General features: G+C 46.0%; 1 protein-coding gene across 5 annotated transcripts in view; it reads left to right on the plus strand.

The window, feature by feature from the left end:
- Nucleotides 1-3258, plus strand: part of BFSP1 (beaded filament structural protein 1) — a 72813-nt gene extending 69555 nt beyond the window's left edge. For all 5 annotated transcript variants that reach the window (XM_003268208.3, XM_003268209.3, XM_003268207.3 and 2 more), the window contains 2 exons: nt 140-225; nt 2134-3258. In XM_003268208.3, coding sequence (XP_003268256.1) covers nt 140-225; nt 2134-3089 — 1042 coding nt within the window. In that variant the 3' untranslated portion in view covers nt 3090-3258. The remainder of the gene's footprint in view (nt 1-139; nt 226-2133) is intronic.
- The last annotated feature ends 10021 nt before the right edge of the window (nt 3259-13279 follow it).

Consider the following 13279-nt stretch of genomic DNA (forward strand, 5'->3'; position numbering starts at 1 on the left):
TGTCTGTTTAAAACGATATCTAATTTGTGAGCAATTTGGTCTAGAGAAAGCTTTTTTTTCATTTTTGCTCAACATTAACGAGAGTCACTCTTGCCCCTGACCATCTGTTTGGCTTGTTCTTTCTGGTTCTTTCTGCCAGGCTGAGCTCTGCCTTCATTGAAACTCCCATTCCCCTGTTCACCCAGAGCCATGGAGTCTGTCTCAGCACTGGATCCGGTGGGAAAGGTAACGCTCCCCAACCCTGGACTTCTGTTTTTTTCTGTCTTGAAAAAAACCAAGCGGCTCTCTTCCTGACTTTAACATTCATGCTTGCTTCAGATCCATCTGGAAATTAAATGCTTTTTTGTGAGGGAGGACTCCTTCCCACCCTCTGCCCTCTCTGGCTTGCTAAGTGACTGAGCTGAGAAGTTTATAAGGAGAAAAATCGACTAGGGGGCTAGGCTACCCTGGGCATGCCATCCCTAATGTGAGGCATTTATTTTGTATTTTTATGTTTGTTTTATGGTTTGACAGCAATAACTTTTGCAACACAAGGCATTTAATTGGGTGAAAAGTACAACTCAATATTCACTTCTTGCTCCCTCCGCTCAGCAGTAAGTGAACACTGGATCACATCCCACCGGCTCCCCACATTGAATCAAAGGGTTTGTGCCAACGCATGTCACATGGTGTCCAGTGCAGAGTAGCTGCTCAGTCATCGCTCATTCTCCCCTCCCTCAAACCAGGCAGAAACAGCTTGGCTGGTAAATGTGGCATCTGCTTTCAACATTTGGTCTATAAGACCTCACCTCACATCGAAATCTCCCAGTTCTGAACAAGCCCAGCATTTGGGGAGAAAAGAGAAGGTGGTAATATGGATGCTCATGCATATAGGGCCTTTAAATCCTTATTTCCAGATAGCTCAGAGGGTTTTGTGGAAATGGCATTCCAGAGTCAACATGGTTGGAAAGGGAACAGCCTTGCAGCCGGACACCCAGGGACAGGTCGGCAGGCGTGCGGCCCTGCGCGCATGCGGCCCTCAGGGTCCCAGCTTGGCTGAATGCTCTGCTAATACTGTTCTGAAATTCTTAATAATTTGAAACAAGGGGTCTTGTGGGTTTTTTTGGCACCAGGCCCTGAGATTCTGTGTAGTCCTGTAAGCACCTCCTCCTCGCATACCAGCTCCCAGCAGTTTTCCTGTGCCCTGTCCCTCTCTGCATCCCTTGCACCTGTAGCTTTGTGACCCATGTCTGCTGTTGCCGGCTCACCTGGCTCTCTGTTTATTGTGAATCAGCCATGCTTGATGCCAGTGCTTGGTCGGTCTTGCCCTGTGGTTACCAGTGGGAAGGGATGCAGGGGGTGACTTTTGGGCTGAAAAAGCTCAAAATTCACTATGTGGATGGAGGCATGAAGCCTCATAGATTATACCAGGTGAGAATTTTGTGTGTTTTCTTCAACTTTTAGTTTTTCCTTTCAGCTAGTCTGGAAGCAGGAGGGTGGACTTGGGGCAGGGGATTCCTGTCATTTCTGAATTTCATAGCATCACTTCCTCTCTTGGCCTGGGAGGAAGGGGAGGCTGATCACAGCTGGGTGGCATTTATCTAGCTTGAGCTAAATATGGAATGAGGCAAATCCACCATGAACGGGTTCCATCTCCAGGCCCAAGGCCATCTGGGCATGTCAGAAGCCCCCAGGTAGCTCTGTCATCTCTCCTTTGAGGAAGTCAGAGGAGAGAATAACTTTGAGGAATGGGCTTCTGTGGATCCAAGTGTCTGCTGTGAGCTCAGTGGGGCTGCAGTGGGAACAGGGGCTAGGGCTCCCATTGAGTGTCAGGACAATGGCCTTGCATACCTTTGTAGGTTCTGCCTGGTGTGGTGGTGAACTGTGGGTGTCAGAACAGGGAGCACCTTCCCTCTGGAAGCCCGAAGGCATCCAGTGACTTGTCCAGAGTTGCCCAGCTGGACCTCAGCCTGGGCCATGGAGCAACAAAGCCAAGGCCTTTCTTCCATTGCTTCTGCTCCAGATGAAGGAAGCCCCACCCTAGTACTATAGGTATAGGCGTTTGTTTCCAAGTTAGCCTATTTTCCAACCAGCATATTTTCTTTCTCTCTCAATGACAATTATACTTAAATTTCTGCCTGTGTGTTTTTCCAGATCTTACCAGGGCTCTGCAGGATATAACAGCAGCAAAACCAAGACAAAAAGGCCTCCCCAAGAATGTTCCAAGGAGAAAAGAGATTATAGCAAAAGACAAAACGAACGCAGCTCTGGAAGATGCACCATTAAAAGGTTTGGAAGACACAAAGCTGGTACAGGTGGTACTTAAAGAGGAAAGTGAATCTAAATTTGAATCAGAAAGTAAAGAAGTAAGTCCCCTGACACAAGAAGGGGCTTCAGAGGATGTGCCAGATGGAGGGCAGATAAGCAAAGGCTTTGGGAAACTATACAGGAAGGTCAAGGAGAAAGTGAGAAGCCCCAAAGAGCCTGAGACCCCCACTGAGCTCTACACCAAAGAGCGGCACGTGCTGGTCACAGGGGATGCTAATTATGTGGACCCTAGGTTCTATGTCTCCTCCATCACAGCCAAAGGTGGGGTGGCTGTTTCTGTTGAAGAAGACTCTGTGCTTTATGATGGCCAGGTGGAGCCCTCTCCTGAGTTACCCAAGCCCCCTTTAGAGAATGGGCAGGTAGGTCTGCAGGAGAAAGAAGATGAACAACCAATTGACCAGCAGCCTATAGACAAGGAGATTGAGCCAGATGGCGCAGAGCTGGAAGGCCCTGAGGAGAAACGTGAGGGTGAGGAGCAGGACGAGGGGTCCGGGAGACCCTGTCCCACAGTCACACCTGGTGCAGAGGAACCATCTATACCCGAGCCTCCAAAGCCTGCGGCTGGTGAGGATGGAGCTGAGGTGCTTGGGATTAGGAGCAGAAGCCTGCCAGAAAAAGGCCCTCCCAAGGCTTTGGCCTATAAGACAGTGGAAGTGGTGGAATCTATCGAGAAGATTTCCACGGAGAGCATTCAGACGTATGAAGAAACCGCTGTGATCGTGGAGACCATGATTGGAAAGACAAAGTCAGACAAGAAGAAATCAGGAGAGAAGAGCTCTTAAAATGCCCAGGCTTAATGGGATAAAATGTCTTTGGGGCCACTGTAGGTGTAATGCTTTGATATTTTAGAGCAAATGATAAAAGGGTGAGGGTTCCTGTTTGGATTAGACCATAGTTGACCCATCTGGCATTGCCAACGAAGCCTTCATTAAAATGTTTTCTTTGCTTGCACATCCTTTGTCTAATTAATAGGGACCTTGGGAATGTAGGTGGGTCAGCTTCATGAGGACAAGGATGCTCTGTTAAATGGCCACCACACCATCCTCATTTAGGAAAGAGACATGCTCTTCGTCCTGGTTCATAAGTCTCATTAGAGACTCAGATAGCATCTGAATTTCACACAGAAACATGCTGGTTGATGACATCGGCTCATCTTCATTCCATTTCAAGCACAAGTGCATGCTTATGTGGATGAGTGTTTTGCTAGAGGTGAAATTATTAAAGGCATCTCTCTTAGCGTGGATTCCCCCAGAAGCTGATCCCAAAGCAGAGAATGTGAAGTTTCATTGGAAGATGAATTTAGGATGCACAAGTAGGAGAGTGGAGAAGGCAGGGAAGAGAAGGGAACCAATAAGGAGGACGTTACCACCAAATCAGCTCACACCAGGGGCCACTGAGGAGCTCTGGGAGACAGCATAGATCACGTGCCTCAGAGTCAGCCTCCCTGAGGGGTGAGGGAGCTGGGGTATTAATCCACCAGCTCCTGGCAGTCAGTGGGAGGTGTGCTCTCTGGGGGCCAAGAAAGCTCTCAGGCAAAGATGTCTAGGTGCTGGCATTTGGAAGTCAGGCCTGGAAATACAAGGAAGTACTAAGGGTCAAGGGGTCATAGGCAGTGCACCAGTGTCATCTGCCACCATATGTGTACCAAATGTACTTGGTATGAGATACTTAAAATTTTCTCACTCAGAGATTGCAACCTAGGTCAGGTTTCAAGAAGTAAAGTCAAGTGTCACTGTGTAAGTTGCTTGTTTAGAAGTGAGTTAATTAGTGCAGCAAGCATTTATTGAACATGTACAATGTGCCTGGCAGTGTGCTGTGCCATTAAGGGGCGATTTTTCAGACTTATCAATGCTCTCAATTACCATAATATAGCACTGGCCATGTGAGTGTGCATGTTCTTGCGTGTGTACACACACACATGCACACAGGTACTTACTGTATCACATCCTAAAACACAGAAATCACTCAAAATCAGAATCTTTACACAAATGTCTATGTTGCCCTCCAGTATCTATCTTTGTACTCACAGTCCAAAAATAAGTTATGCCAATTAAAAAAAGTCTCCTTCCCTGTGTAGCTTCTCCAAAGTACATTAAGGGAACTGAGTAAATGTGTTTAAATGGGTTATAGTATCGGCCTACAAAAAGCATCTGGTGAGACAAGTACACATTATTAGAAGAAATTGACAGAATCACAAATTACATTCTGTTATTTCTTGGTTACAGATAATAGAATACTAAATGGAGTCACCTTTCCTTTCTATTTAGAGCTTGATGAACAATCTTGTTCCAAATTCATTTGAGGTTTGGATTTCAAGAAAGAATTAGGCTTTTGTTGTTTTTTCTAAAAGATGAATGGGGAACCCATTCCACTGAGTTTTCAAATATTTATAACTTAAAAGCTTAAGGGAGAATGACAGAAACCATTAGCTGGAGCCCAGGATGTACTAGGCCTTGGGCCTGTGTGTCTATTATCTTCAGCTTCAACAGCCACTGCAAAGCCTTTCTTTGCCTCCTTGGGTCTTTTTATTTTCTGAACTATGTGTTGAGTTTATATTATTTTAAAAGGCAGGGAGTATTGCTTTGGAAAGGTCATTTTTATATTATATTCAATCAGTCAAGAAAAATGGATTGGGATCTCTTCTGTGCTAGGCATGGTCCTGGTCACTGGGAGACAGCAAGGAACAGTGGGACATGGTCCTGCTCTCACAGACATGATGTTCTAGTGGGGGAGGAAGGAAACACCATGCAAGCAGGTAGCGAAGAGAAAGTCAGAGACTGTACCATGAAGGGACTCAACTAGCATGACCTGCTAGAATGACTGGGGGTCTAGTTTGGATTGGGTGGTAAGGGAAGACCCTGTGTAGGGGTGACGTGGGACCTGAATGACAACACGGGGTATCACATACAGAGCTGAGGGCAGAGCATTTCAGACAGAGAGAGCTGCAAGTGTAAAGGCCCTGGGGCAGGAGTGAACTCGGCCTGTTCAAGGAGACATAAAGGGGACTGCAGGGGGACAATGGAAGGAGGTGAGGTGAGGGTGGGAGGCAGGGACCAGGTAAGCACCATTTCCTGGCAGATGCACCTCAGCCTGAAGGTTGAGTCCATACTGTGAAATGCGGGGCTGGCTGCGTGCACACTTTGGAGCCTAGTCGGGCTCTGATTGTGCAAGGGTCCCAGGGATTTGACTCACTTGCTCATTTTCTTGACACTCTACTGTCCCAATATGGTTCTGTTTTCTCCTGTAGAGCTGCAGAATGGGTTCATTTCTGGGCTTTCTCTCTTCCCAGGGTCTCTGAAACATGCACGAAATCTTCGGTTTCATAAAGAGTTTCTTGTTAGTAACCTGGAGTCAGAGCAGGCCTCCCGATGGCGTCCATGCAGGGTCTCGGTCTCCTCTTCCCTGAGGCAGCTTTGGGTCTGTTGGGAGCAAGACTCTCCCAGAGTGCCTGCTCCATACAGCAGCTGTGTGGGAGCCCCTGTCCCACTCATCTTCCCAGCACTTGAGTCAATGACCCATCACTGCTGTTGTATCAGCCACCTGGGGTGTCTAGCCAGATCCCCCAACTCTCCCTGTTCTGGTTCATGACTGCACTCAAGCTTCTCACGGCAGGCACATGTGACTCTGCCTTAGAGTTTCCTGTGGCCACAGGCACATGCTTGGTCCATATGCTGGGCAGATTGGTTGTCCTGGGGAGTTCATGCTCCTGGGAGCAGCCCTCAATAAGGGTGGACGGGACCTGGAGGAGCAGGTCTCTTCTGCCCAGCCCTCTCACTCTGCTGTTAGGGTAACTTTTAGGCATATTCTACATAGTCTCTTGGAGCTCCCCAGTGGGTTTGAGCCTCAGATGCCTATGAAGAAATGCACTGATCAGTGCCTCCAGTATTGGCCTCCTCCTTTTCCTGTCTCACTTTCCTTCTCAAGATATAGATGCTTCCTTTCACATAAATGACTTGCCCTTCACTCCTTGTCTCAGGGTTGCCTTCTGGGAGGACCCAACCTGAGACAGCGGACTAACATCTGCCATTCCTACCTCCCGTCCCTCAGGTGACAGCCCCGATTTTGTATTGAGTAGCTGCTCCTCCCGCACTGGATACAGCCCTAATGTATCAAGATATTCTGCCTTCCTCTGGCCTCAGGGTGGGCCAGTGACCCAGACCAGCCCAATCAGATTCACCCTCAATGAAATTAGAAATCTGAGTCCAGCATAGCTCAGGCTGCAAGGCTGGCACTTGACCCCTGAGACCCCGGCAAGGTTGCCTGCCAATCCTTGCTGTGTTTCTGGGTCCCCAGCCTTGCTCCAATCACTGTCTTTTTTTCTAGGATGGTGTTGGCTGGTTCTTCAGGCCTGAGGGCTACGCCACATGTTTTTGACATACTACTTACTTGTTTCCGCTAGTTAGAGTTGGTTTTCTTTGCTTGTAACCCCAAAGATAACTGCTAAGTAATAAGGCTAGGTATCAACAGATAAGGAGGTTTAGATTAAGTTGGGTTGCCCCCAAAGCAGACCCGAGAAAGGTCTTGGATGCAGGCCGTTTGTTAGGGTGGTGTTGCAGGAAGGGTAGTAAGCTCCTGTCTCTTGCTTCAAACCTGCCCCTCTCTACCCAGTGTTGCTGGGGCTGGGACTCTGCAGCCAGGTCCTGCTTAGCCAGTTGCTCCCTGGGAGGTGCTGTTAGAGGGGAGCTGGGGGAAGACTGGAAATCTGGAGGAGGGAGAAGGCACTCACTGGCTTTTGTTTGCTTTCTGCTCTTGTCCACACCACTCCAGCAATCCTTCTGTGGTCTGAATGTTTATGTACCCTGCAAATTCATATGTTGAAGGCCTTACCCCAAGGTGAAGGTATTAGGAAGTGGGGCCTTTGGGAGGTGATTAGGTCATAGGGCAGAGCCCTCATGAACCAGATTAGTGCCCTTATGAAAGAGACCTCAGAGACCCCCTCATCCCTTCTAGCATGTGAGTTCGGAGTGAGGAGGTGCCATCTATGAACCAGGAAGTGGGCCTTTGCCAGACACTGAATTTGCTAGCACCTTGATCTTGGATCTCCCAGCCCCCAGAACAGTGAGAAATAAATTTGTGTTGTTTATAAGGTACCCAGTCTATGACATTCTGTTACAGCAGCCCAAATGGACTGAGAGAGCTTCTTCGCCCTGGCAGTGGCAGTTCCTTCCTGTAGCAGCAGCTGAGTCCAGTTCTCCATTTTCCCAGCATTTGCAGGACCAGCCTCATTGCAGTCTCTGCGGAGATACCTGCACTAACCTGCTGATGTCCCTCCTTGGTCTGGGTCCCAGCACACTCCCACCTCTGAGACTTCCAAGTTGTATTAATTCCAACCTCTCCTCTTAGGTGGTAGCTAGCTGCTTCTTGAAGTTCTGCTGAAAAGAAGTGGCCCCCTAGGCACTTGTATTCCATAACCAGCCCCATACCACCTGCTGGGCTTCTCCCTAAGGCCTGTAAGCGTTGGTTTTACAAGAAAAAATCTGCATGGGTTTCTGTGAGAGAGTGCCAGTGGTCCTGAGGGAAATCTTGGCGTGAACCAGCTGCTGGGTGGTTTCTCTAGTCTTTTGCCCTCATGCACCTGTACCCAGGTCAGATGACCAATTTGCACATTGGGACCACTACAGACTTCCACCTGAGCTTCCTCCGGCTTCACTCTGCCAGGTCTAACTCCCCATCTTTCAGGTCCTAACACGTGCACTTGTGCTCCACCTCCGGGCACTGTGGGTGGGTAAGGCAGGCTGGGGTGCCACGGATGCTTTAGGATCCTGCCCGGGCCAGGAGGGCATCTTCATTGTGTGAGCCCCTGACTCCCACAAATGTTGGACTTTTTGGTCCATATGATACTTGTGTTTTCTTTTGCTTTTTGAGTTAACTAGGTAACAATTCACTATACTAATTGTATGGTACTTTGTATTAAATTCTCTCTGTTAAAACCACTGGTGTGGTTTCTGTCTCCTGACCGGAGAAAGAGGAGGCATGAGATGGGGAATGGATGTGTCCACGCAGGGGGCATTAATGAGGTGGCCACCATTGTGGGCAGCTGGGGCTCCATCCCACTGGGGACCCTTCAAGAGAGTGGGTAGAACGTCTTCAAATTGTCCCAAGCAGGAGGTGAGGAAGCTGAGCTATCTGTCCACCAGCTCTCCATCCCATTTCTCCTCAGGAGAGGGTGGCCCTAGGGCACTGATGCCTTATTACCTCTGGCTTGCTCCACACAAGGTCTGGTGCATCTCTGCAGCTGGGCAGAGAGATAGAATGGCCTTTGGCATGCATGGAAACTGTCTACAGATAACCTTTAGGTGGGCCAAGGAAATATAGGGCAGAGGTTGGCAAACCTTTTCTGTAAAGGGCCAGATTGTAGGCCGCACAGCCTCTGCTGTAACTGCTCAGCTCTCTTGTGGTAGCATGAAATCAGCCACAGACAATACAACAACAAACAAGCACAGTTGTCTCCAACAAAACTGTATTTACAAAAGCAGGCCATGTACTGGGTTTGGCTATAGTTTGCAGACTCCCTGATACAGAGGATGCACCAACAGTCTGCCGCAAAATTCAGTTAACATCTCAGAAGACACTTCTAAACCTGGCATTGGAACCTGTCTCTTCCTTCCACTTTCATGTTGGGAAATTCCATTTAGTTCTCTCCTCGACTTGAAGCTTGTATTATAAGAAAGATCTGGCCGGTCATGGTGGCTTACTCCTGTAGTCCCAGCACTTTGGGAGGCTGAGGCAGGTGGATTACCTGAGGTCAGGAGTTCGACACCAGCCTGGCCAACATGGTGAAACCCCATCTCTACTAAAAATATTTTAAAAATTAGCCAGGCATGGTCGCACACGCCTGTAATCCCAGGGGAGGCCGAGGCAGGAGAGTCGCTTGAACCTGGGAGGCGGAGGTTGCAGTGAGCCTGAGATCATGCCACTGCACTCCAGCCTGGGAGACAGAACAAGACTGTCTCAAAAACAAACAAACAAACAAACAAAACCCAAATGAAAAAAAAAAAACGAAAAAACAAAATCTTCAAGCAGCCATTACTATCAAGTTTATCCTAAGATTTTTCTAACATATATTTGTGGTTAGGACACTGCTGGTGAGTGAAGTCACCCCAAAACTCACATGGCATTTGGCACATTGATGATTGGTATCTTGACTGGTACAATACCTGACTCCATTTACTCAGGCATGGATAAAAGCAAGCAAACAACATAAAAAGCCACACTGACTTATGTTGTATTCAAACAAACAGAGTTTTTGAGTTGAAACTTATTTTATCAGAAGATACATTCCTGGTCAATGACTCCACTGGGCTGGTACCCTCACCAGCCGTACCTGCCCCTTTACCCTCATGCTTGCATCCTTGTGACCAGGAGCTTGCCTGTCACCTGTGGCCCATCAGTGGTCCTGGGACACGGCGCCAGAAAAGAAAAAGACAAATTTTAGCTTCTTCCCTCCATCCAGTTTGAGTAGCTCATGGGATGTCCTCTCGGATTCAGAGGGACATCTTTGAGGGTGTTGTGAGGTGGCACACCCCATCTTGGGATGGGGAAGGCAGGTTGGCCCAAAGCCTCCTGGGTGGAAATCAGTAACAGTGACCTTAGGCCTAAGGAATTGCCAGCCTCATTTGACTCTTCTGGCACCTGAAACTCTGAGCTGAGATTTCTAGTTGCCTTCCCACCGCATCCCACCCCAAACCATGCATGGATGAGCATTAAAAATTTAGCAACACAGAATCTTCATCTTTTTAGGCTGAGTGCATCCCTCACCTGAGATTCTGTTCCCAGGTTCACAAACGTGAGTCTCAGTTCTGAGAGAAACATGAAGCCAGGACATTGGCTTGGAGAATTTACCCCAGGTTCTCAGACTTTGATTCCAGGTCCCTTGTACTTCTTCTTCTTCTTTTTTTTTGAGACGGAGTCTCGCTCTGTCACCCAGGCTGGAGTGCAGTGGCGCAATCTTGGCTCACTGCAAGCTCCGCCTCCCGGGTTCACGCCATTCTCCTGCTTCAGCCTCTCCGAGTAGCTGGGACTCTGGGACTACAGGCGCCCGCCACCACACCTGGCTAATTTTTTGTATTTTTAGTAGAGACGGGGTTTCACCATGGTCTGGATCTCCTGACCTCGTGATCTGCCCACCTCGGCCTCCCAAAGTGCTGGGATTACAAGCGTGAGCCACCGCGCCCGGCCCCTTATACTTCTTAAACCAAATTTGATCAGGGTTTTTTGAAGCCAAGGAAAGGGTTCAACTAAATGCACAAGAGACTAATGGAAAAACTCAAGTACTAGCTGATAAGTTTACAATGCAAAGAGAGGGTGTTGTTTTCTATAGATCTAGCTGCTTGTATCGTTTATGCTGGTGTTAATATTCTTGGGAAGCTGCATAAGGCATGAGGAGGCTGTGGGTGAGCATGCAATGGGACCATTGGCAAGTGATGGTGTTTTAATGCAGTCTCTCTGAGGTGGCTTTGCCAACGTATTGGCCTGTATCCCTCGATAGACTTCAGCTCTTCAGGGACCGGAATTCTCCCTTATGTCAGGCTTCATGTTTCCCTACCCTGAATGCTGCCAGACACTGTCTTCCAGCTTTGGTCACCCTGACTCTCGTTTATTCTAAGCTCCCATGTGCTGAGTGCCCTCCATCCTCCTACCCTTTCTCTTGACTTATTCTTTGGAGACAAAGAACCACCCTGCTGGCCACAACTGAACCACCTACGTTAGCCTAGGAGACATTTTGTCTCTGGCATTTCACACTACCAGAGTTTTAAGGATCCCCTAACTCTCTTCCACAACCGCTGTCCTTTATCTTTGCATTTTGCTTTTTAGAAATTTCTACCAAATTAGACGCTTTGCATCTAAACACTTTAACTGTGACATCACCATTTCCCCTACTTCAGCACTTCTTTCTGTAACTATAAAATACTTACGTGTCCTGAAGGTCTTACACTGTGTGGTTTTCATATAATCACTCCAAGCAAATGCGCTGATCACACGAAAGCCGTGCATTAACTTATAAGTGATAGGAATGAAGACACAGAGTAGTAACTCTATCAGAGTTTTTAAAAATCATTTTTTAAACTTAATCTTTTGGAAATCAATCTTTAAACCTAAGTATTGAAAAGGAGTGTCTCAGGATCACAAGATCAAACCTTGGACCTTATATCCGCCAATATCTATTTTTAGTAACAGACTCTGTTTATATTTATTTATTTATTTTTGGGACAGTGTCTTGCTCTTCACCTAGGTTGGAGTGCAGTGGTGTGATCACGGCTCACTGCAGCTTCCACCTCCTGAGCTGAAGCTATCCTCCCACCTCAGCCTCCTGAGTAGCTGATACTACAGGCACATGCCACCATGCCCAGCTAATAAGATTTTAATAATTGAGTTTAAGTGTTATATCAGAGGACAGAATTATAAATTGTTTTTATAATTAACTTTGGTAAATATAGTATATTAATATTTTATGAATAATTATTAAAATCCTTTTCTAGAATAGTCTGTGGTCTATGGGGTAAGATGCAGCCAGTTTGTAATGTTCGTGGTACCATCCATGAAGAGTGATTGCCATGTTAAATCGGTTCTTAAGAACATGTTTTAAGGGAATGTCAAGCACTCTCTGTGGTAGAGACTCTAATGCTCACCAAATATTCCCTTAGTTGTCACACATTTCCCAGTTGCTTTGCATTTAGCCAGGGCTATTGCCCAATACTGGCCAGTGGGCAATGGGCAGAAGCGATGCATGTGTCTCCTTCAGGCTAAACACAGAAGAGCGGATGAATGTCCTCCTTGGGTTCTCTTCTGCATGGTGATTGTAGCAGCCTTGTGTTACGATTACAAACCATACGGTGAAGCAGCCTGGATCCTGAGTCACTGCATGGAGGTCTGTGGCCTTGGGGAGTCACCCGAACCTTCACTGGAATTTGTGTGGATGATAAATAAACCTTTGTTGTATTAAACCACTGAGATTTTGAGATTGTCTCTTACTATAGCATAACTTAGTCTAGCCTGATTAATATATTTTAGAATAGTGTTTCTAAAAGATTTTTGACCATCACTCACAACAAAAAATATGTTTTCCACTGTGATCCAGTACACACACTCAGACACACACACGTGTGCACACACACATCTGAAACAAATATTTCAGGAAACAATACTTATCCTTATTATGCATGATTATTCTATTCTATTCTATTCTATTCTATTCTATTCTATTCTATTCTATTCTATCCTATCCTATCCTATCCTATGATTTTCTTCTCTCCTACTGTATTCTAAATTATTCTATTTTATTAAAAACTGACTTCCTAAATTGATTTTACAACCCACTAATGGATGTAACTAGAGTTTGAAAAATACTGCTGTAGATAATAATTTGTGTATGATTTCTATGCTAATTATAAGTGTTTCATGCATTCTTATTAAAGCAGGCTCTTTAGATCGTTCTTTGGCAATTTTTAAATTATCTGTTCCTAGAATGGATGAAAGTATTTTCATGTATGATATAGCACATCTCACATAATTTCTGGAATGTAATGTTTTATTGTTGAGCCTCCTAATTTACAACATGTCTTTTGAAATTTACTTATAAAATTTTGTCACAGGGAGCAACAATGTTAACCTAATCATTATTCGTTTATTTTCATTTTTTAAAATAAACGAGTATAAATAACTGTCTCTTGAGTTAGGATCAGGGATATCATAAAAACATCACTAGTGAGACATATTTTAGTATTAATACTGATGCAAAAATGAAATAAGAGACCAAATATTTATATATAGCACTATATATATTTTTATATATTGTATACTCATATCAAAACTTGCCATTTCTCTTAAGAAGCTGATAAGTTGCTTTCTAATTTTATAAATTACACCACACCTGTGAAAATATGGACAACTATTTTATATTTTTGCTGCTATATAAGACATTTAATGTTTATACAGAGAGCTGAAAAATTACAGAGGTGATGCAATGGGAATT

The sequence above is a fragment of the Nomascus leucogenys genome, chromosome 13, assembly GCF_006542625.1.
Source record: "Nomascus leucogenys isolate Asia chromosome 13, Asia_NLE_v1, whole genome shotgun sequence".
In the NCBI taxonomy this organism is placed as follows: Eukaryota; Metazoa; Chordata; class Mammalia; order Primates; family Hylobatidae; genus Nomascus; species Nomascus leucogenys.